Genomic DNA, 24,883 nt, shown 5'->3' with positions numbered 1-24,883 from the left:
TTCAGCTGTGACACTAAAGGCCTGTGGTGTATTCATAGGTGTCATGTAGGTCATGTTATCTCTATATAGAGAGACAGAGGAGGAGGATGATGAAGAAGTAGAGGAGTGTTACCAGGCGATCTGCGTGACGAAGGGCTTCAGCTCGGTGGGTTCGTAGGCCCTGGCAAAGGCCCAGCAGACGTAGCAGGCTGCATCTCGTACGTTAGAACCAACGCTACACGCTCCTCTCTTTTCATCATAGACCAAGGCCTTCAGGATCAGAGGCACCACTGGAGAGAGAGAGATCAGGGAGAGAGAGAGAGAGATCAGGGAGAGAGAAGAAATAGAGAGAGAGACAGAGAGAGAGAGACAGAGGGAGAGAGAGACAGAGGGAGAGAGAGACAGATGGAGAGAGACAGAGAGAGAGAGATCAGGGAGAGAGAGAGAGAGAAGGGATAGAGAAGAAATAGAGAGAGAGACAGAGGGAGAGAGAGACAGAGAGAGAGAGAGATCAGGGAGAGAGAGAGAGAGAAGGGGGAGGGGGAGACAGAGAGAGAGAGGGAGAGAGAGAGAGAGACAGAAGGGATAGAGAAGGGATAGAGAGAGAGACAGAGAGAGAGAGAGACAGAGGGAGAGAGAGACAGAGGGAGAGAGACAGAAGGGGGAGAGGGAGAGAGAGAGAGATCAGGGAGAGAGAGAGAGAGAAGGAGGAGGGAGAGAGAGAGAGAGACAGAGGGAGAGAGAGAGAGAAGGGATAGAGAAGGGATAGAGAGAGAGACAGAGAGAGAGAGAGACAGAGGGAGAGAGAGACAGAGGGAGAGAGACAGAAGGGGGAGAGGGAGAGAGAGAGAGAGAGAAGGGGGAGGGAAAGAGAGAGAGAGAGAGACAGAGGGAGAGAGAGAGAGAAGGGATAGAGAAGGGATAGAGAGAGAGACAGAGAGAGAGAGAGACAGAGGGAGAGAGAGACAGAAGGGGGAGAGGGAGAGAGAGAGAGAGAGAAGGGGGAGGGAGAGAGAGAGAGACAGAGAAGGGGGAGGGAGAGAGAGAGAGACAGAGAAGGGGGAGGGAGAGAGAGAGGGAGGGAGAGATCAGGGAGAGAGAGAGAAGGGGGAGAGAGAAGGGGAGAGAGAGAGAGAAGGGAGAAGGGAGAGAAAAGGAGAGAGAAGGGGGAGGGAGAGAAAGACAAATGAGTAGTCGACAGACAACGATAAAATCTTAAACAGTTCAGAAGTAGTTTATTGGCAGTTCATTACAACTTCACATGTCGGTCATTAATAAAGTGATTTATTACTCTGTGTGATTGTCGTTTTGGTGTAAATGACACACAGCTGTATTATAATGTATTATTACTGTTTCACTAAATCCATTAGTCCAATCACATCATAGGCTTATCCATCTCCCCTGACAACAGTTGTATCACCATGGCAGCTTGTAGTTCATGTGGGATTCTAAAGTCATGCCACCTATCAGATCCTGTTCCTGTCCTCGCCTCATTGGCCCTGGCCTCTGTGGTTCACTCTAATACAAGACACTGAGAGACTGGTGGGGTTAACGGTGTCGCTGTGAACCAACACCTCTCACATCTTTTACTGAGAAAAACCCCTTTCATCCTTTTAACCGCTGTGGTGGAATGAGCAGCTTCCACTCCTATGACTGTGCCCTCATCCCTCCACCTCTCTGCCCTCATCCCTCCACCTCTCTGCCCTCATCCCTCCACCTCTCTGCCCTCATCCCTCCACCTTTCTACCCTCATCCCTCCACCTCTCTACCCTCATCCCTCCACCTCTCTACCCTCATCCCTCCACCTCTCTACCCTCATCCCTCCACCTCTCTGCCCTCATCCCTCCACCTTTCTACCCTCATCCCTCCACCTCTCTACCCTCATCCCTCCACCTCTCTACCCTCATCCCTCCACCTCTCTACCCTCATCCCTCCACCTCTCTACCCTCATCCCTCCACCTTTCTGCCCTCATCCCTCCACCTCTCTGCCCTCATCCCTCCACCTCTCTACCCTCATCCCTCCACCTTTCTACCCTCATCCCTCCATCTTTCTGCCCTCATCCCTCCACCTCTCTGCCCTCATCCCTCCACCTCTCTACCCTCATCCCTCCACCTCTCTACCCTCATCCCTCCACCTCTCTGCCCTCATCCCTCCACCTCTCTGCCCTCATCCCTCCACCTCTCTGCCCTCATCCCTCCACCTCTCTGCCCTCATCCCTGCACCTCTCTGCCCTCATCCCTCCACCTCTCTACCCTCATCCCTCCACCTCTCTACCCTCATCCGTCCACCTCTCTACCCTCATCCCTCCACCTCTCTACCCTCATCCCTCCACCTCTCTACCCTCATCCCTCCACCTCTCTGCCCTCATCCCTCCACCTCTCTGCCCTCATCCCTCCACCTCTCTACCCTCATCCCTCCACCTCTCTACCCTCATCCCTCCACCTCTCTGCCCTCATCCCTCCACCTCTCTACCCTCATCCCTCCACCTCTCTACCCTCATCCCTCCACCTCTCTACCCTCATCCCTCCACCTCTCTGCCCTCATCCCTCCACCTCTCTGCCCTCATCCCTCCACCTCTCTGCCCTCATCCCTCCACCTCTCTGCCCTCATCCCTCCACCTCTCTGCCCTCATCCCTCCACCTCTCTACCCTCGTCTCTCTGCCTGTCCACCTGTGGTAGAATGAGCAGCTTCCACTCCTATGACTGTGTACGGCATCTGACCAAGGCAAAACTAGTTGAAATGACATCATCTCAACTAGTGTTACCCACATTCTACACAATCTAATTATCTGGTTCCAACTACCTGAGAAGTGGAGAGGGAAAAGCATTGAGACATGACTCATCAGAAATGAAAGCTGATAACAGCCGTGTGTAAACTACCTCGGGCCGAAATCACCGAGTCCAACTTTGCGTGCTGGAGTAGAGAGCGTGCTGTGTTCGCTATGGGGCGGCTGGGTGGCCTAGTGGTTAGAGCGTTGGACTAGTTACCGGAAGGTTGCAAGTTCAAACCCCCGAGCTGACAAGGTACAAATCTATCGTTCTGCCCCTGAACAGGCAGTTAACCCACTGTTCCTAGGCCGTCATTGAAAATAATAATTTGTTCTTAACTGGTTAAATAAAGATTACATTTTAAAAACATTTTTGAAATGTACAGTGCATTCAGAAAGTATTCAGACCCCTTGACTTTTACCACATTGTTACGTTACAGCCTTATTCCTTATTTTAAAATGGATTAAATAGTTCCCCCCCCCCCCCCCCCCCCCTCATCAATCTACACACAATACCCCATAATGATAACGCAAAAACTGGTTTTTCAACATTTTAGCTAATTAACTAAATAAAACTGAAATATTACATTTAGACGGGTAAACAGGTAGACGGGTAAACAGGTAGACGGGGAAACAGGTAAACAGGTAGACAGGTAAACAGGTAGACAGGTAAAACAGGTAGACAGGTAGACAGGTAAAACAGGTAGACAGGGAAAACAGGGAAACAGGTAGACAGGTAAACAAGTAGACAGGTAAACAGGTAGACAGGTAAACAAGTAGACAGGTAAACAGGTAAACAGGTAGACAGGTAGACAGGTAGACGGGTAAACAGGTAGACGGGGAAACAGGTAGACGGGTAAACAGGTAGACGGGTAAACAGGGAAACAGGTAGACAGGGAAACAGGTAGACGGGTAAACAGGTAGACGGGTAAACAGGTAGACGGGTAAACAGGGAACCAGGTAGACGGGTAAACGGGGAACCAGGTAGACGGGTAAACAGGTAGACAGGGAAACAGGTAGAAAGAGGTAAACAGGTAAACAGGTAGACAGGTAAACAGGTAAACAGGTAGAAAGGGAGACAGGTAGACAGGGAAACAGGGAAACAGGCAGAACGTATTTAAATATGTATTATTGGTACCGGCAGCTGAACTGATCAACACTAAATAGACACATCTTTGACTGTACATGTTAACTCCAGACTTAATGCACAAAGTGTATTTTCTGTCAGTTTATCCACTCACTAGCAGCATTGCTTCGAGTAGGAACGAGGAAGACAGACGTGCTTCTAATGTGACTAACATGATGCAGTTTATCCACTCACTAGCAGCATAGCTTCGAGTAGGAACGAGGAAGACAGACGTGCTTCTAATTTGACTAACATGATGCAGTTTATCCACTCACTAGCAGCATTGCTTCGAGTAGGAACGAGAAAGACAGACGTGCTTCTAATGTGACTAACATGATGCAGTTTATCCACTCACTAGCAGCAGTGCTTCCAGTAGGAACGAGGAAGACAGACGTGCTTCTAATTTGACTAACATGATGCAGTTTATCCACTCACTAGCAGCATTGCTTCGAGTAGGAACGAGGAAGACAGATGTGCTTCTAATGTGACTAACATGATGCAGTTTATCCACTCACTAGCAGCAGTGCTTCCAGTAGGAACGAGGAAGACAGACGTGCTTCTAATGTGACTAACATGATGCAGTTTATCCACTCACTAGCAGCAGTGCTTCCAGTAGGAACGAGGAAGACAGACGTGCTTCTAATTTGACTAACATGATGCAGTTTATCCACTCACTAGCAGCAGTGCTTCCAGTAGGAACGAGGAAGACAGACGTGCTTCTAATGTGACTAACATGATGCAGTTGGCTCCCGTACGGTTTCTTTCTAATTCCAGCGTGTACGCGCTCGTTCACGTGTAAAAAAAAAATTATAAAAAAAACTGTTTGATTTGGGCTTTAAAATTAGATAAACTAAGATAAAGTTTGAGGTCATTCTTTTTCAATGTTGACACTGGACATTAAAAAGACTGGCGCTGTCATACAGTGACAGGTAGAGGTCAACACCACAGCCAACAACACCCTTATTTGCCTGAATGCAAAATGACCTTTTCCCATTATTGCCTCGGGATGTTGTGGGAACTTCTGTTAAAACACTTTGCTCAATTCATGATGGCGTATTTAAGAGAAGTATGTCTAAGCTTAGACCTGCCCGCCTTAATGCCCATGTTGTGTTTCCCAGGAAGGAGAACAAGGACAGGGAGGGAGAGAGACAGGGAGGGAGGGAGAGAGAGAGAGAGACAGGGAGGGAGGGAGAGAGAGAGAGACAGGGAAGGAGGGAGAGAGAGAGAGAGACAGGGAGGGAGGGAGAGAGAGAGAGAGACAGGGAGGGAGAGAGAGAGAGAGACAGGGAGGGAGGGAGAGAGAGACAGAGAGGGAGAGAGAGAGCCAGGGAGGGGGGAGGGAGAGAGACATAGAGACAGGGAGGGAGAGAGAGAGAGAGAGAGAGACAAGGAGGGAGAGAGAGAGAGACAGGGAGACAGAGACAGGGAGAGAGGGAGACAGGGAGGGAGGGAGAGAGACAGGGAGGGAGGGAGAGAGACAGGGAGGGAGGGAGGGAGGGAGGGAGGGAGGGAGGGAGGGAGGGAGGGAGGGAGGGAGGGAGGGAGGGAGGGAGGGAGGGAGGGAGAGACAGGGAGACAGAGAGAGAGAGACAGGGAGAGAGAGACATTGAGGGAGGGAGAGAGAGAGACAGGGAGGGAGGGAGAGAGAGAGAGAGACAGGGAGGGAGGGAGGGAGGGAGGGAGAGACAGGGAGGGAGAGAGAGAGACAGGGAGGGTGGGAGGGAGGGAGGGAGAGAGAGAGACAGGGAGGGAGGGAGGGAGGGAGGGAGAGAGAGCGAGACAGGGAGGGAGGGAGGGAGACAGGGAGGGAGGGAGGGAGACAGGGAGGGAGAGAGAGAGAGAGACAGGGAGAGAGGGAGGGAGGGAGAGATAGAGACAGGGAGGGAGGGAGGGAGGGAGGGAGGGAGGGAGAGATAGAGACAGGGAGGGAGGGAGGGAGGGAGGGAGGGAGGGAGGGAGGGAGGGAGGGAGATAGGGAGGGAGGGAGAGACAGGGAGGGAGGGAGGGAGGGAGAGACAGGGAGGGAGGGAGGGAGGGAGGGAGGGAGGGAGGGAGGGAGAGATAGAGACAGGGAGGGAGGGAGGGAGGGAGGGAGGGAGGGAGGGAGGGAGGGAGGGAGGGAGGGAGGGAGGGAGGGAGGGAGGGAGGGAGAGACAGGGAGGGAGGGAGGGAGGGAGGGAGGGAGGGAGGGAGGGAGGGAGGGAGGGAGGGAGAGAGAGACGGGAGGGAGGGAGGGAGGGAGAGAGAGAGACGGGAGGGAGGGAGGGAGGGAGAGAGAGAGACAGGAGGGAGGGAGGGAGGGAGAGAGAGAGACAGGGAGGGAGGGAGGGAGGGAGAGAGAGAGACAGGGAGGGAGGGAGGGAGAGAGAGAGACAGGGAGGGAGGGAGGGAGAGAGAGAGAGAGACAGGGAGGGAGGGAGGGAGAGAGAGAGACAGGGAGGGAGAGAGGGAGAGAGAGAGACAGGGAGGGAGGGAGGGAGAGAGAGAGACAGGGAGGGAGAGAGGGAGAGAGAGAGACAGGGAGGGAGAGCGAGAGACAGGGAGGGAGAGAGGGAGAAACAGGGAGGGAGAGAGGGAGAGACAGGGAGGGAGAGAGAGACAGGGAGGGAGGGAGAGACAGGGAGACAGGGAGAGAGAGAGACAGGGAGGGAGAGAGAGAGACGGAGACAGAGACAGGGAGGGAGGGAGAGAGACAGGGAGGGAGAGAGGGAGGGAGGGAGAGAGACAGTGAGGGAGAGAGAGAGACAGGGAGAGAGAGAGACAGGGAGGGAGAGAGAGAGACGGAGACAGAGACAGGGAGGGAGGGAGAGAGACAGTGAGGGAGAGAGAGAGACATGGAGGGAGGGAGGGAGGGAGGGAGGGAGGGAGAGGGAGGGAGGGAGGGAGAGAGAGAGACAGGGAGGGAGGGAGGGAGGGAGGGAGGGAGAGAGAGAGACAGGGAGGGAGGGAGAGAGAGACAGGGAGGGAGAGAGAGAGACAGGGAGGGAGAGAGAGAGACAGGGAGGGAGAGAGAGAGAGACAGGGAGAGAGAGAGAGAGACAGGGAGGGAGAGCGAGAGAGACAGGGAGGGAGAGAGAGAGAGACAGGGAGGGAGAGAGAGAGAGACAGGGAGGGAGAGAGAGAGACAGGGAGGGAGAGAGAGAGAGAGACAGGGAGGGAGGGAGGGAGACAGGGAGGGAGACAGGGAGGGAGGGAGGGAGACAGGGAGGGAGGGAGGGAGAGAGAGAGACGGAGGGAGAGAGAGAGACAGGGAGGGAGAGAGAGAGACAGGGAGGGAGGGTGGGAGAGAGAGAGAGACAGGGAGTGAGAGAGGGAGAGAGAGACAGGGAGGGAGAGAGAGAGACAGGGAGGGAGAGAGAGAGACAGGGAGGGAGGGTGGGAGAGAGAGAGAGACAGGGAGGGAGAGAGGGAGAGAGAGACAGGGAGGGAGAGAGAGAGACAGGGAGGGAGGTAGAGATACAGGGAGGGAGAGAGACAGGGAAGGAGAGAGACAGGGAGGGAGGGAGGGAGGGAGGGAGGGAGGGAGACAGGGAGGGAGGGAGGGAGACAGAGAGAAAGGGAGACAGAGAGACAGGGAGACAGAGAGACAGGGAAGGAGGGAGACAGGGAGGGAGGGAGAGAGACGGGGAGGGAGAGAGACGGGGAGGGAGAGACACGGGGAGGGAGAGACACGGGGAGGGAGAGACACGGGGAGGGAGAGACACGGGGAGGGAGAGACGGGGAGGGAGAGAGAGACAGGGAGGGAGAGAGACAGGGAGGGAGGGAGACAGAGAGAAAGGGAGACAGGGAGACAGGGAAGGAGGGAGACAGGGAGGGAGGGAGAGAGACGGGGAGGGAGAGAGAGAGACAGGGAGGGAGAGAGAGAGACGGGGAGGGAGAGAGAGAGACAGGGAGGGAGAGAGAGAGACAGGGAGGGAGAGAGAGAGACAGGGAGGGAGAGAGACAGGGAGGGAGAGAGACAGGGAGGGAGGGAGAGAGAGAGACAGGGAGGGAGAGAGAGAGACAGGGAGGGAGAGAGACAGGGAGGGAGAGAGACAGGGAGAGAGACAGACAGAGACAGATAGCTTGTTTTCTCCCATCATGTAAATGGTGTCTCGGGGCCTGACTAATATTCAGCTAGGATGGATGTTGCCTGAGGGCCCGACTGTTTCTGTTGGAGGCCACGCCCCCTCAGGGCTCTACTGCTGCTGGAGACCACGCCCACTCAGGGCCCTACTGCTACTGTTGGGATAAAGTAGGCTCCGCCCCCTTAGGTAAACTAGTCCAAGGTAACAGGACAGGTAAGACCTCACAGACAGGAAGTCAGATCAACACTCACCACAGACCAGGCAGCAGAGCACACACACACACTTGGGACACTACTGGAGACACGGTCGCAGAGCCACTGGCCGATGCTCCCACACTCTGGAACGGGCGTCCTCACAAACAGAGCAGGTAAGACTGCTTTCTCACTACCTAACTAGCACGGGTTTAACCGCTCAAGAGAAACGGCAGTTGGTGAACGCCATCATGACAAGCCATTATTTATTTTCTGCATATCCAGCTGAATGGTAGCTTGTAACCGGTCTGTGGTTCAGTGTGTGGGGGGGTTTACATGTGAAGCGGAGTCTACAGGTGTATTTTAGGGCGAGGTGAGACTGTGCACCTGTTAGGACACCTGTTACCTGTGTGTTCTCATAACCTACTGCCTGCATGGTACTGACGGACAGACCCACAAACACACCTGACCTCAACAGTCAACACTGGCTTGTTATGTCTGAGACAGAGGAAGTGGATCACAGCACATGGTACTGATCACAACATGTTGTTGGTTAGATAAACCAGGTGTTTACTAAGAACACCTGGTTAGATACGGAGGAGAGGGTTTGAGTTGGGAAACCATAAGATGGTACTGATCACAACATGTTGTTGGTTAGATTAACCAGGTGTTTACTAAGAACACCTGGTTAGATACGGAGGAGAGGGTTTGAGTTGGGAAACCATAAGATGGTACTGATCACAACATGTTGTTGGTTAGATTAACCAGGTGTTTACTAAGAACACCTGGTTAGATACGGAGGAGAGGGTTTGAGTTGGGAAAACATAAGAAAACAGACTTGTTTCTGTGAGGGGCTTTGTGTCTGGTAGACGGAGTGTTGGCTCTGTTCCTGTGAGGGTCTTTGTGTCTGGTAGACGGAGTGGTGGCTCTGTTCCTGTGAGGGTCTTTGTGTCTGGTAGACGGAGTGTTGGCTCTGTTCCTGTGAGGGTCTTTGTGTCTGGTAGACGGAGTGGTGGCTCTGTTCCTGTGAGGGGCTTTGTGTCTGGTAGACGGAGTGGTGGCTCTGTTCCTGTGAGGGGCTTTGTGTCTGGTAGACTGAGTGGTGGCTCTGGTCCTGTGAGGGTCTTTGTGTCTGGTAGACGGAGTGGTGGCTCTGGTCCTGTGAGGGTCTTTGTGTCTGGTAGACGGAGTGGTGGCTCTGGTCCTGTGAGGGTCTTTGTGTCTGGTAGACGGAGTGGTGGCTCTGGTCCTGTGAGGGTCTTTGTGTCTGGTAGACGGAGTGGTGGCTCTGGTCCTGTGAGGGTCTTTGTGTCTGGTAGACGGAGTGTTGGCTCTGTTCCTGTGAGGGTCTTTGTGTCTGGTAGACGGAGTGGTGGCTCTGGTCCTGTGAGGGTCTTTGTGTCTGGTAGACGGAGTGGTGGCTCTGGTCCTGTGAGGGTCTTTTTGTCTGGTAGACGGAGTGTTGGCTCTGTTCCTGTGAGGGTCTTTGTGTCTGGTAGACGGAGTGGTGGCTCCGTTCCAGGTAATGATAGCAAGATATTACAACCAACAAGGTTTTGCAACCGATTTCTCTTCTTGAGAAGGGAGTGGCGTTCCGTTCTGCACCACACCTGAGCAGGAACCTGAGAGACGACTTCTTGCGACAGTGTGTGACGGAACGGTTCACTCTCTTTAGGCGGAGCCCTGAACCGTGTGTGTGTGTGTGTGTGTGTATATCCTAACCTGAAGACAGGGCCTTAGGTGACAGCTCTTTCTGAAAGGAAAACATCTGATTTGTTATAAACTCGTTAAACTGACACGGTTCTCATTTGAATACCAGTTCCTATTTAGATGTGTATGAACGCCCGTTTTCTGCTGCATCCTAGTTGTCGTTCGCCGTTGCTGTGTCAGTTTACCACACACACACACACACACACACACACACACACACACACACACAGTTTTTCCCTGTAAGTAAGTCCCTGACTCCTGAGTAACAGTCTCTCCGGGAGGCCCATGCTGTCAGAAGGCCAGTCACACTCTCTCTACAAGGTTGATGTGGTGTGATGAGCTCATCAGATAAGGAGATGTGTCTGAGCCTAGCTGACTAGCCCGCTGTAGTAGTGCCGTGCCCGTATGCCCAGAGCCACGTATCACTGCATCCCGCTGCAGCACAGGTGTAGTCATGGGAAACAGGTGCCTTTCGGTTCCCACGCCTTCAGGCAGGCAGTTTAGTGAGGGAGAGAGAGACAGAGAGAGAGAAAGAGAGAAGCGTGTCGCTACATGCCCTCCAGGTCTACTAGGCAGGGTGAGGTCTACCTACTGATCTCCTGCTCTGCCTACCTGCCTGGATGATGCCAACTGATCTCCTGCTCTGCCTACTGATCTCCTGCTCTGCCTACCTGCCTGGATGATGCCTACTGATCTCCTGGTCTACCTACTGATCTCCTGCTCTGCCTTCCTGCCTGGATGATGCCAACTGATCTCCTGCTCTGCCTACCTGCCTGGATGATGCCTACTGATCTCCTGCTCTGCCTACCTGCCTGGATGATGCCTACTGATCTCCTGCTCTGCTTACCTGCCTGGATGATGCCTACTGATCTCCTGCTCTGCTTACCTGACTACATGATGCCTAGTCTAGCAACTCTCCTGCCTACATGATGCCTAGTCCAGCGACTCTCCTGCCTACATGATGCCTAGTCTAGCGACTCTCCTGCCTACATGATGCCTAGTCTAGCGACTCTCCTGCCTACATGATGCCTAGTCTAGCGACTCTCCTGCCTACATGATGCCTAGTCTAGCGACTCTCCCGCCTACATGATGCCTAGTCCAGCGACTCTCCTGCCTACATGATGCCTAGTCCAGCGACTCTCCTGCCTACATGATGCCTAGTCCATCGACTCTCCTGCCTACCTAGACAGATACAGGATAGATAGATATACAGGAGAGAGAGACACACAACCATCCATACCTACTATAGGACATGAGTCTAGGCGTGATGGGGTCTACCTATGTAGAGACATAACCAGCCACCCATGACAGTGATGGTCTATGTAGAGACATAACCAGCCACCCATGACAGTGATGGTCTATGTAGAGACATAACCAGCCACCCATGACAGTGATGGTCTATGTAGAGAGACATAACCAGCTACCCATGACAGTGATGGTCTATGTAGAGACATAACCAGCCACCCATGACAGTGATGGTCTATGTAGAGACATAACCAGCCACCCATGACAGTGATGGTCTATGTAGAGACATAATCAGCCACCCATGACAGTGATGGTCTATGTAGAGACATAACCAGCTACCCATGACAGTGATGGTCTATGTAGAGACATAACCAGCCACCCATGACAGTGATGGTCTATGTAGAGAGACATAACCAGCCACCCATGACAGTGATGGTCTATGTAGAGAGACATAACCAGCCACCCATGACAGTGATGGTCTATGTAGAGAGACATAACCAGCCACCCATGACAGTGATGGTCTATGTAGAGAGACATAACCAGCTACCCATGACAGTGATGGTCTATGTAGAGAGACATAACCAGCCACCCATGACAGTGATGGTCTATGTAGAGACATAACCAGCCACCCATGACAGTGATGGTCTATGTAGAGAGACATAACCAGCTACCCATGACAGTGATGGTCTATGTAGAGACATAACCAGCTACCCATGACAGTGATGGTCTATGAAGAGAGACATAACCAACCACCCATGACAGTGATGGTCTATGTAGAGAGACATAACCAGCTACCCATGACAGTGATGGTCTATGTAGAGACATAACCAGCCACCCATGACAGTGATGGTCTATGTAGAGAGACATAACCAGCTACCCATGACAGTGATGGTCTATGTAGAGAGACATAACCAACCACCCATGACAGTGATGGTCTATGTAGAGAGACATAACCAGCCACCCATGACAGTGATGGTCTATGAAGAGAGACATAACCAACCACCCATGACAGTGATGGTCTATGTAGAGAGACATAACCAGCCACCCATGACAGTGATGGTCTATGTAGAGAGACATAACCAGCCACCCATGACAGTGATGGTCTATGTAGAGAGACATAACCAGCCACCCATGACAGTGATGGACTATGTAGAGAGACATAACCAGCCACCCATGACAGTGATGGTCTATGTAGAGAGACATAACCAGCCACCCATGACAGTGATGGACTATGTAGAGAGACATAACCAGCCACCCATGACAGTGATGGTCTATGTAGAGAGACATAACCAGCCACCCATGACAGTGATGGTCTATGTAGAGAGACATAACCAGCCACCCATGACAGTGATGGACTATGTAGAGAGACATAACCAGCCACCCATGACAGTGATGGACTATGTAGAGAGACATAACCAGCCACCCATGACAGTGATGGTCTATGTAGAGAGACATAACCAGCCACCCATGACAGTGATGGTCTATGTAGAGAGACATAACCAGCCACCCATGACAGTGATGGACTATGCAAAAATAACATGCAGGTGGTTTACATACTGTGAAAGCTGGATAGTTGTTCCTTGTTCCAAACATACAGAGCAACTGTTAGTAGAATAGGTTATCCTGAGGGCCTGTACTCACTCGCGCACGCACGCACGCACGCACGCACACACACACACACACCTGTCCATGTGGCACCAGTTTGACTCAGTTAACACTCCTCATTTACATACTAGGACGCTTGGCTTGATCCATGTGTGTATGTATACGTGTGGACTGGACTATATGCCCTGAGGGTGCAGTGTCCTTAGGGAGGGGTCTTCTTTCTTTGGCCTGAGCAGATAAAGACAGACAGAGAGGAGAGGTCAGTGTAAACTAGTCTAACTACTCTCCTCCTCTAGCTGAACCAGTTGAACTGGACTAGTAGCCGTGTTAATCCTACTCAGTAAAACGCTGGGAGAGAATGTGCTGTTAACACAAAACCTCCAACAAAAAGGATCATTAACGAAAAGGTCCTAAAACACCCATCTACCCTGACATTTCCTTAAAGATCATTAATGAAAAGGTCCTAAAACACCCATCTACCCTGACATTTCCTTAAAGATCATGAATGAAAAGGTCCTAAAACACCCATCTACCCTGACATTTCCTTAAAGATCATTAACGAAAAGGTCCTAAAACACCCATCTACCCTGACATTTCCTTAAAGATCATTAATGAAAAGGTCCTAAAACACCCATCTACCCTGACATTTCCTTAAAGATCATGAATGAAAAGGTCCTAAAACACCCATCTACCCTGACATTTCCTTAAAGATCATGAATGAAAAGGTCCTAAAACATCCATCTACCCTGACAGTTCCTTAAAGATCATTAATGACAAGGTCCTAAAACACCCATCTACCCTGACAGTTCCTTAAAGATCATGAATGAAAAGGTCCTAAAACACCCATCTACCCTGACATTTCCTTAAAGATCATTAACGAAAAGGTCCTAAAACACCCATCTACCCTGACATTTCCTTAAAGCGCTTTAATGAAAAGGTCCTAAAACACCCATCTACCCTGACATTTCCTTAAAGCGCTTTAATGAAAAGGTCCTAAAACACCCATCTACCCTGACATTTCCTTAAAGATCATTAACGAAAAGGTCCTAAAAACACCCATCTACCCTGACATTTCCTTAAAGCGCTTTAATGAAAAGGTCCTAAAACATCCATCTACCCTGACATTTCCTTAAAGATCATTAATGAAAAGGTCCTAAAACACCCATCTACCCTGACATTTCCTTAAAGATCATTAATGACAAGGTCCTAAAACACCCATCTACCCTGACATTTCCTTAAAGATCATTAACGAAAAGGTCCTAAAACACCCATCTACCCTGACAGTTCCTTAAAGATCATTAACGAAAAGGTCCTAAAACACCCATCTACCCTGACATTTCCTTAAAGCGCTTTAATGAAAAGGTCCTAAAACATCCATCTACCCTGACATTTCCTTAAAGATCATTAATGAAAAGGTCCTAAAACACCCATCTACCCTGACATTTCCTTAAAGATCATTAATGACAAGGTCCTAAAACATCCATCTACCCTGACATTTCCTTAAAGATCATTAATGAAAAGGTCCTAAAACACCCATCTACCCTGACATTTCCTTAAAGATCATTAATGACAAGGCCCTAAAACACCCATCTACCCTGACATTTCCTTAAAGATCATTAACGAAAAGGTCCTAAAACACCCATCTACCCTGACAGTTCCTTAAAGATCATTAACGAAAAGGTCCTAAAACACCATCTACCCTGACATTTCCTTAAAGCGCTTTAATGAAAAGGTCCTAAAACATCCATCTACCCTGACATTTCCTTAAAGATCATTAATGACAAGGTCCTAAAACACCCATCTACCCTGACATTTCCTTAAAGATCATTAACGAAAAGGTCCTAAAACACCCATCTACCCTGACATTTCCTTAAAGCGCTTTAATGAAAAGGTCCTAAAACACCCATCTACCCTGACATTTCCTTAAAGCGCTTTAATGAAAAGGTCCTAAAACACCCATCTACCCTGACATTTCCTTAAAGATCATTAATGACAAGGTCCTAAAACACCCATCTACCCTGACATTTCCTTAAAGATCATTAACGAAAAGGTCCTAAAACACCCATCTACCCTGACATTTCCTTAAAGCGCTTTAATGAAAAGGTCCTAAAACACCCATCTACCCTGACATTTCCTTAAAGCGCTTTAATGAAAAGGTCCTAAAACACCCATCTACCCTGACATTTCCTTAAAGATCATTAACGAAAAGGTCCTAAAACACCCATCTACCCTGACATTTCCTTAAAGCGCTTTAATGAAAAGGTCCTAAAACATCCATCTACCCTGACATTTCCTTAAAGATCATTAATGAAAAGGTCCTAAAACACCCATCTACCCTGACATTTCCTTAAAGATCATTAATGACAAGGTCCTAAAACACCCATCTACCCTGACATTTCCTTAAAGATCATTAACGAAAAGGTCCTAAAACACCCATCTACCCTGACATTTCCTTAAAGATCATTAACGAAAAGGTCCTAAAACACCCATCTACCCTGACATTTCCTTAAAGATCATTAACGAAAAGGTCCTAAAACACCCATCTACCCTGACATTTCCTTAAAGATCATTAACGAAAAGGTCCTAAAACACCCATCTACCCTGACATTTCCTTAAAGATCATTAACGAAAAGGTCCTAAAACACCCATCTACCCTGACATTTCCTTAAAGATCATGAATGAAAAGGTCCTAAAACACCCATCTACCCTGACATTTCCTTAAAGATCATTAACGAAAAGGTCCTAAAACACCCATCTACCCTGACATTTCCTTAAAGATCATTAATGAAAAGGTCCTAAAACACCCATCTACCCTGACATTTCCTTAAAGATCATTAACGAAAAGGTCCTAAAACACCCATCTACCCTGACATTTCCTTAAAGATCATTAACGAAAAGGTCCTAAAACACCCATCTACCCTGACATTTCCTTAAAGATCATTAACGATGTAAAGAAACTCAGTGTTAAAACACGTGTCATTGTACATAATGTGAAGAAATGCATGTAAAAATGTACGTCAATGTTCAGCGCAACTAATCCATCAATCTGTTACCTCTTCCTCTTGTCTGTGCAGTGAAACTACACACACACACACACCAGATCCAAAATGCTCAGCGTTCAGGAGCGCAAGCCCAAGAGGCCTCACTACATCCCACGGCCCCCGGGCAAGCCCTACAAGTACCAGTGTTTCCAGTGCCCGTTCACCTGCAACGAGAAGTCTCACCTGTTCAACCACATGAAGTACAACCTCTGTATGAATTCTATATCACTGGTGTCTCAGAAAGGAGGCCACGCAGGGAGGCAAACCAAGACCCCTGGCCCTGCCAACCACAAACTGGCATCTTTAACCCTGAAGGACAAATCAGGGCCACTTCCTGTGGAGCGGCTCATGACCCCTGAGGGTCACAGAGGAGGAGTGGAGAACAGGAGAGAAGAGAAGGAGGAGAGAGAGGAGGAGAAGGAGAGAGAGGATGAGAAGGAGGAGGAGAGAGAGGAGGAGAAGGAGGAGAGAGAGGAGGCGTGTAGGAGTCCAGTCAGGAAAGACATTCAGATCAAATCAGACACAAAGGAAGTCAAGGCCAAGGATTTGCCACGCCCGTCAGCCTTCTCCCAAGTCACACCCAATCGGGAGAACCCAGAGGTCGCGCTAAAGTCGTCCCACAACCAATCAGGGGAGCCGTCTCTGACTCCGCCCATGCCATCATTCCATAACCCCACCTTCGCCTGGGGCCCAATGGCAGCAGCCTCCATGCCGCTGAAGCCCCTCCCACCTCACATAATACCTGAGTACCCTCCCTACCTGTTTCCTGATCGCCACCCGGCTCTCCACCCCCTCTACCAGCCCTACTTCATCCCAGGGACGCATCACCTTTCTGGGCCAAACTCCCAGACCTACCGGCCTAGCTTCCTGGAGACCCCACAAAGACCTGTGATACCCATGAACCCAGACCACTCCCACCCATCTCTCATCCCTCCATACCCATACAGATACGGTCTCCCCCTGCCCTATGGCCTGTACCGACCCGCGGACCACCACCACCCACACCCCATCCCTCTCCCAGGCTCCAGGTACTTTCCTCTGGATGTGTACGACCCAAGACCAGGCCCCGGCCTGGGACCTAGGGACTATGACTTTTACCTCCACCCCAGGCTCCATGGTGAACCCCACAGCAGACCCACGGAGGAAGGGACCAGCCAGGTGGAGCAGAGCAGTGACAAGCCCACCAGACTGAGCCCCATGGAGGGGTGTTCTGCCTTGGGCTCCCCTGACAGACCCAGCCCTCCACACCCCTTCACCCAGAGAGACACTACGGAGGGTTCCAGATGTACCGTCCTGGGGGAACTACAGCCTGTCAACCAATCAGGAGGACCAGAGCCAGCCTCTCAGCCAATCAGAGTAGAGCCGAGCAAAGAGGACGCACCACAGAGCTTGATGACGCACATGGAAAGAGGGTAAGTGATGATACAACAACATGCACTCTCCTCACACAGCTCTTTACCAGTCAAAACAGCTGCAGCTCTAACTAGTCTATACAGATGTATCAGTGGATATCTAATCTAATCTAACTAGTCTATACAGATGTATCAGTGGATGTCTAATCTAACTAGTCTATACAGATGTATCAGTGGATATCTAATCTAACTAGTCTATACAGATGTATCAGTGGATATCTAATCTAACTAGTCTATACAGATGTATCAGTGGATATCTAATCTAACTAGTCTATACAGATGTATCAGTGGATATCTAATCTAATCTAACTAGTCTATACAGGTGTATCAGTGGATATCTAATCTAATCTAACTAGTCTATACAGATGTATCAGTGGATATCTAATCTAACTAGTCTATACAGATGTATCAGTGGATATCTAATCTAACTAGTCTATACAGATGTATCAGTGGATATCTAATCTAACTAGTCTATACAGATGTATCAGTGGATATCTAATCTAATCTAACTAGTCTATACAGATGTATCAGTGGTAATCTAATCTAACTAGTCTATACAGATGTATCAGTGCTAATCTAATCTAACTAGTCTATACAGATGTATCAGTGCTAATCTAATCTAACTAGTCTATACAGATGTATCAGTGGATATCTAATCTAACTAGTCTATACAGATGTATCAGTGGATGACTAATCTAACTAGTCTATACAGATGTATCAGTGGATGTCTAATCTAATCTAACTAGTCTATACAGATGTATCAGTGGATATCTAATCTAACTAGTCTATACAGATGTATCAGTGGATGTCTAATCTAACTAGTCTATACAGATGTATCAGTGGATATCTAATCTAACTAGTCTATACAGATGTATCAGTGGATGTCTAATCTAACTAGTCTATACAGATGTATCAGTGGATATCTAATCTAACTAGTCTATACAGATGTATCAGTGGATATCTAATCTAACTAGTCTATACAGATGTATCAGTGGATATCTAATCTAACTAGTCTATACAGATGTATCAGTGGATATCTAATCTAACTAGTCTATACAGATGTATCAGTGGATGTCTAATCTAACTAGTCTATACAGATGTATCAGTGGATATCTAATCTAACTAGTCTATACAGATGTATCAGTGGATATCTAATCTAACTAGTCTATACAGATGTATCAGTGGATATCTAATCTAACTAGTCTATACAGATGTATCAGTGGATATCTAATCTAACTAGTCTATACAGATGTATCAGTGGATATCTAATCTAACTAGTCTATACAGATGTATCAGTGGATATCTAATCTAACTAGTCTATACAGATGTATCAGTGGATATCTAATCTAACTAGTCTATACAGATGTATCAGTGGATGTCTAATCTAATCTAACTAGTCTATACAGATGTATCAGTGGATGTCTAATCTAACTAGTCTATACAGATGTATCAGTGGATATCTAATCTAACTAGTCTATACAGATGTATCAGTGGATATCTAATCTAACTAGTCTATACAGATGTATCAGTGCTAATCTAATCTAACTAGTCTATACAGATGTATCAGTGCTAATCTAATCTAACTAGTCTATACAGATGTATCAGTGGATATCTAATCTAACTAGTCTATACAGATGTATCAGTGGATGTCTAATCTAATCTAACTAGTCTATACAGATGTATCAGTGGATATCTAATCTAACTAGTCTATACAGATGTATCAGTGGATGTCTAATCTAACTAGTCTATACAGATGTATCAGTGGATGTCTAATCTAACTAGTCTATACAGATGTATCAGTGGATATCTAATCTAACTAGTCTATACAGATGTATCAGTGGATATCTAATCTAACTAGTCTATACAGATGTATCAGTGGATATCTAATCTAATCTAACTAGTCTATACAGATGTATCAGTGGATGTCTAATCTAACTAGTCTATACAGATGTATCAGTGGATATCTAATCTAATCTAACTAGTCTATACAGATGTATCAGTGGATATCTAATCTAACTAGTCTATACAGATGTATCAGTGGATATCTAATCTAATCTAACTAGTCTATACAGATGTATTTTATTTATTTTTATTTTACCTTTATTTAACCAGGCAAGTCAGTTAAGAACAAATTCTTATTTTCAATGACGGCCTGGGAACAGTGGGTTAACTGCCTGTTCAGGGGCAGAACGACAGATTTGTACCTTGTCAGCTCGGGGGTTTGAACTCACAACCTTCCGGTTACTAGTCCAACACTCTAACCACTAGGCTACCACTAGGCTACCCTGCCGCCCCCATGTATCAGTGGATGTCTAATCTAACTAGTCTATACAGATGTATCAGTGGATATCTAATCTAACTAGTCTATACAGATGTATCAGTGGATGTCTAAGCTAACTAGTCTATACAGATGTATCAGTGGATGTCTAAGCTAACTAGTCTATACAGATGTATCAGTGGATATCTAATCTAACTAGTCTATACAGATGTATCAGTGGATATCTAATCTAATCTAACTAGTCTATACAGATGTATCAGTGGTAATCTAATCTAACTAGTCTATACAGATGTATCAGTGGATATCTAATCTAATCTAACTAGTCTATACAGATGTATCAGTGGATATCTAATCTAACTAGTCTATACAGATGTATCAGTGGATATCTAATCTAACTAGTCTATACAGATGTATCAGTGGATGTCTAATCTAACTAGTCTATACAGATGTATCAGTGGATGTCTAATCTAACTAGTCTATACAGATGTATCAGTGGATATCTAATCTAATCTAACTAGTCTATACAGATGTATCAGTGGATGTCTAATCTAACTAGTCTATACAGATGTATCAGTGGATATCTAATCTAACTAGTCTATACAGATGTATCAGTGGATGTCTAATCTTATGCATATTATTTGTCTTTCTTCCTCATTCAGGTCGGCAGCCAACCGCGCAGAGCACTCCACCTCTGACGAAAGCAACGACTCCTCATCTGAACGAGATGGTGATGATGATGATGAAGACACTGAGAAAGATTTGATGCCCCTGAACCTCTCCAAAAAGGACCAGGAGTCAGACCTCTTCACCAGCAGGGGGAGCTGTCCTGAAACAGGGCACCCGGAGGAGGACCTGCCACTGAACCTGAGCCTTAGGGCCACACCAGGCAGTCCAGATCACTGCTCCAAAATGGCCGCCTCAGGGAGGGAGTTTGTTAGGGTCCAACCAGGCAACCCAGACCATTGCTCCAAAATGGCCACCTTAATCGCAGTGGATCTCAGTCAACAGGGCTCCAGCCCAGCTCCCACCCAAACAGACAAGGAGCCCAGTGACCAACAGAGACAGACTGCAGCCCTGGCTCTCTGCCAGCTGGCTAGCTCCTCCTCTTCCTCCAGCCTCAGCTCTATGGCAGCAGACAGCCCGTCAGTACGCCCAACAGGCTGCCCCTGTCCCCCAACAACCACAGCCCTCACCAGAGAGGTGAAACACACAACCACAGCCCTCACCAGAGAGGTGAAACACACAACCACAGCCCTCGCCAGAGAGGTGAAACACACAACCACAGCCCTCCCCAGAGAGGTGAAACACACAACCACAGACCTCTCCAAGGAGGTCAAACAGGAACACACAGCCAAGGGCCAGACTGACCAGTCTAGTACCAAAGTTAGGGGGGTGAAGCGAGCTGCCAGGGGAGAGAGCCAGCTCCCAGCCAGGAAAAACACCAGGCTTACAGCCCCTCACAAACAGAGACAGACTAAGAGGGTGGTGAAGGAGACAGGAGGAGGGAGAGCACTGAGGAGGAGACCTCTCTGCTGCTGAACACCAAGTGACAGTTGAACCAATACCCATCCAACAGACAACAGGAAGTCCACAGTGGCTCTAGTCTAGGACCAGGATGTAAAGGAGGGAAGTGGAGCTGTACAGTTGAACCTCCGCGGACACGCCCCTGTCTGTCTATAGGACGATCAAATGTTTACCAAGCACTAAAAGCAAGACTGGTGTTTTAAAACCAACATGTGATGGTGTCTCCGGTAGGCTACGGGGAAAACCTCTTATCAGAAAACCCTCCTCACCTGCACTGACTTGACCCAAATAGCCTTTCATGTAAAATGTTAACCCTTCACATCTGATCACAGAACGCTGTATAGAACAAGGGTGGAACTATTTAAGTGACTATAATAATGTTGTATACTGCAAGGTGTATGGTGGTGAGATAAGTTGTATATATTTAATACGTTTCTAAAAAGCATTACCAAAATAAAATCTGTTCATGTTTATCCCAGGGGGTTGTTGTTCTGTATGGCTGTTGTGACTGAGGGTTTATGGGAAGGAGGGTTGTTGTTCTGTATGGCTGTTGTGACTGAGGGTTTATGGGAAGGGGAGGGGGGTTGTTGTTCTGTATGGCTGTTGTGACTGTGAGGGTTTATGGGAAGGGGGGTTGTTGTTCTGTATGGCTGTTGTGACTAAGGGTTTATGGGAAGGGGGGTTGTTGTTCTGTATGGCTGTTGTGACTGAGGGTTTATGGGAAGTGGGGTTGTTGTTCTGCATGGCTGTTGTGACTGAGGGTTTATGGGAAGGGGGGGGGGGTTGCTTTGCAGGTACAGACGACATGTTGTGCCGTAGTTGAAATACAAGAAGCTCCCGCACGCCGCTCTAGCTAGCTGTGTGTGCAGGGTTTTGTTACGTACCGTCCGGGAGACGAGAGGGCACCAGCAGGCCTCTTCTCCCCAGCTCTGCCAGGGCCAAGCAGCCTCCATGCCACGCGTTGTCTGTCTCCTGGAAACTAGAACGAGAACACACACACACCAAGGATGACATTTCACATCCGCAAAACTGACCTGAGCTCCGCAAAAACTCCCTTAAAAACGGTCATGAACAGTTAAAAATCATGTTTTCATCAAATTGAATGATGTTTGGATGAAACCAGGTCAAAGTGTGTCGACCAAAGTATGAAACATGACTGTTTTTTCTACATTAATAAAGTGACTGGTCCCCCCCCCCCCCATGTCAAACACTTGGGGGGGGGGTATTAAGGCGGTAGGGGGACATTATCCCAACTCTCATTTTAATACACCAACGGCAACATGATATTCTCTCACCTAATCGTCATAAGTTACACCTCGTAACCAACACGGGAGGAGGTGTGTTTGCAGAGGGGCGTGACTTATATAACGAGGCAGCTACTCTGCTGGTGCCAAAATGTGACTGTAGGATGTCAGCAAATAGAATTAGAAGGGTCATTCAGAACTCCAACGCAGTTGTCATGTCAACACATCCTGTCAGTGTTGCTGTGAACCGCATCACAAGAGACTTGCCAAACGGGAGATGTATCATCTTTATTTGTTACATCACCAGCTAGGATTCCATCAATTGGCAACGGATTTTCATGTGAATATTCTAGAATCTGCATGAAGAAAACGTGCTTTTTCCCACCAGTAGTATTCTCCCACCAGTAGTATTCTCCCACCAGTAGTATTTTACCACCAAAAAGGTCCTGTTGCTGATAAAAATCAGTGTGTGATGACATAGTGCACTCAAAATGGACTTTTACGCTGAAGTTGTCATGAACCGAATAAAAATTTAAAAGTTGATAGTGTTTCCATGGTTTCTTCACCTCTACTGATAGTTGTGTCTGGTCACCTGACCTCGAGACAACAGCTGACACATACAATGCAGGTAGGCTGGTCTACAAGAAATTATTATGGATAGAAGCGAATATTTTAAATTTGACAAATGGCAGCCAAACATCGATCACCACGTCACCAGAATCAGACGGGCAATGTTTATTGGTAAAGGAGCATCAAGCTCATCACTGTGCACTTTCACCTCCCTGTAAAGTTCATCATCACTACTTTAATCTGTAATAACCTGCATGTTACCTGAGTGGTAGTGGGAGGACAACAATAACCTGCATGTTACCTGAGTGGTAGTGGGAGGACCACAATAACCTGCATGTTACCTGAGTGGTAGTGGGAGGACAACAATAACCTGCATGTTACCTGAGTGGTAGTGGGAGGACCACAATAACCTGCATGTTACCTGAGTGGTAGTGGGAGGACAACAATAACCTGCATGTTACCTGAGTGGTAGTGGGAGGACAACAATAACCTGCATGTTACCTGAGTGGTAGTGGGAGGACAACAATAACCTGCATGTTACCTGAGTGGTAGTGGGAGGACAACAATAACCTGCATGTTACCTGAGTGGTAGTGGGAGGACCACAATAACCTGCATGTTACCTGAGTGGTAGTGGGAGGACCACAATAACCTGCATGTTACCTGAGTGGTAGTGGGAGGACAACAATAACCTGCATGTTACCTGAGTGGTAGTGGGAGGACCACAATAACCTGCATGTTACCTGAGTGGTAGTGGGAGGACCACAATAACCTGCATGTTACCTGAGTGGTAGTGGGAGGACCACAATAACCTGCATGTTACCTGAGTGGTAGTGGGAGGACTACAATAACCTGCATGTTACCTGAGTGGTAGTGGGAGGACCACAATAACCTGCATGTTACCTGAGTGGTAGTGGGAGGACCGCAATAACCTGCATGTTACCTGAGTGGTAGTGGGAGGACCACAATAACCTGCATGTTACCTGAGTGGTAGTGGGAGGACCACAATAACCTGCATGTTACCTGAGTGGTAGTGGGAGGACCACAATAACCTGCATGTTACCTGAGTGGTAGTGGGAGGACCACAATAACCTGCATGTTACCTGAGTGGTAGTGGGAGGACCACAATAACCTGCATGTTACCTGAGTGGTAGTGGGAGGACCACAATAACCTGCATGTTACCTGAGTGGTAGTGGGAGGACCACAATAACCTGCATGTTACCTGAGTGGTAGTGGGAGGACCGCAATAACCTGCATGTTACCTGAGTGGTAGTGGGAGGACCGCAATAACCTGCATGTTACCTGAGTGGTAGTGGGAGGACCACAATAACCTGCATGTTACCTGAGTGGTAGTGGGAGGACCACAATAACCTGCATGTTACCTGAGTGGTAGTGGGAGGACCACAATAACCTGCATGTTACCTGAGTGGTAGTGGGAGGACCACAATAACCTGCATGTTACCTGAGTGGTAGTGGGAGGACCACAATAACCTGCATGTTACCTGAGTGGTAGTGGGAGGACCACAATAACCTGCATGTTACCTGAGTGGTAGTGGGAGGACCACAATAACCTGCATGTTACCTGAGTGGTAGTGGGAGGACCACAATAACCTGCATGTTACCTGAGTGGTAGTGGGAGGACCACAATAACCTGCATGTTACCTGAGTGGTAGTGGGAGGACCACAATAACCTGCATGTTACCTGAGTGGTAGTGGGAGGACCACACACCATATCATCATGTGACTACAAGTTTCCTTCAATATGTTTTTATATCAATATTTGCGTATAAAAATGTGTTTCCACCGCAGTTTCCCACATATTTAAATTTCACCGACAGAAAAAGATCCCACCATGTCTAACGAACAAATGAACTGTCGGTATTTCTAAAATTACAGCGTGATTTATTGTTTTATGTTTGTGTGTTTCACCAAATTAGCTTGAGATGATTCTACAGCAACACTGCATCCAAGTTTCAAAGACCTGTCAGTCAAGGCCAGCTCATGAATATAAAGCTCCCCGCCCACTCAGCCCGTCTTTATAAACTTCCTGGTAGACCTGTCAGTCAAGGCCAGCTCATGAATATAAAGCTCCCCGCCCACTCAGCCTGTCTTTATAAACTTCC

General features: G+C 48.2%; 2 protein-coding genes across 7 annotated transcripts in view; one reads left to right on the top strand and one right to left on the bottom strand.

Annotated features, from left to right (window-relative positions):
- LOC110538844 (tubulin-specific chaperone D-like) overlaps nt 1–24,883 on the bottom strand; it is a 133,987-nt gene that overhangs the window by 82,838 nt on the left and 26,266 nt on the right. For all 6 annotated transcript variants that reach the window (XM_036939481.1, XM_036939482.1, XM_036939483.1 and 3 more), the window contains exons 14-15: nt 21,832–21,926; nt 113–269 (exon numbers count right to left, since the gene is read on the bottom strand). In XM_036939481.1, the coding sequence (XP_036795376.1) occupies nt 113–269; nt 21,832–21,926 (252 nt within the window). The remainder of the gene's footprint in view (nt 1–112; nt 270–21,831; nt 21,927–24,883) is intronic.
- On the top strand, nt 8,146–21,420 carry LOC110517411 (zinc finger protein 750-like). Its single transcript, XM_036939487.1, has 3 exons — nt 8,146–8,308; nt 15,767–17,145; nt 20,083–21,420. The coding sequence occupies exons 2-3, from the start codon at nt 15,800–15,802 to the stop codon at nt 20,960–20,962; spliced, it is 2,226 nt and encodes a 741-aa protein (XP_036795382.1). The 5' UTR covers nt 8,146–8,308; nt 15,767–15,799; the 3' UTR covers nt 20,963–21,420.

This window comes from Oncorhynchus mykiss, chromosome 12 (genome assembly GCF_013265735.2).
Source record: "Oncorhynchus mykiss isolate Arlee chromosome 12, USDA_OmykA_1.1, whole genome shotgun sequence".
In the NCBI taxonomy this organism is placed as follows: Eukaryota; Metazoa; Chordata; class Actinopteri; order Salmoniformes; family Salmonidae; genus Oncorhynchus; species Oncorhynchus mykiss.
This window is presented reverse-complemented; position numbering and strand designations above follow the sequence as displayed.

Coding starts and splice junctions, on each gene's coding strand:
- LOC110517411 (XM_036939487.1), top strand. CDS start 15,800: ATGCTCAGCGTTCAGGAGCGCAAGCCCAAGAGGCCTCACTACATCCCA. Junction 17,146..20,082: donor ATGACGCACATGGAAAGAGG/GTAAGTGATGAT, acceptor TTCCTCATTCAG/GTCGGCAGCCAACCGCGCAG.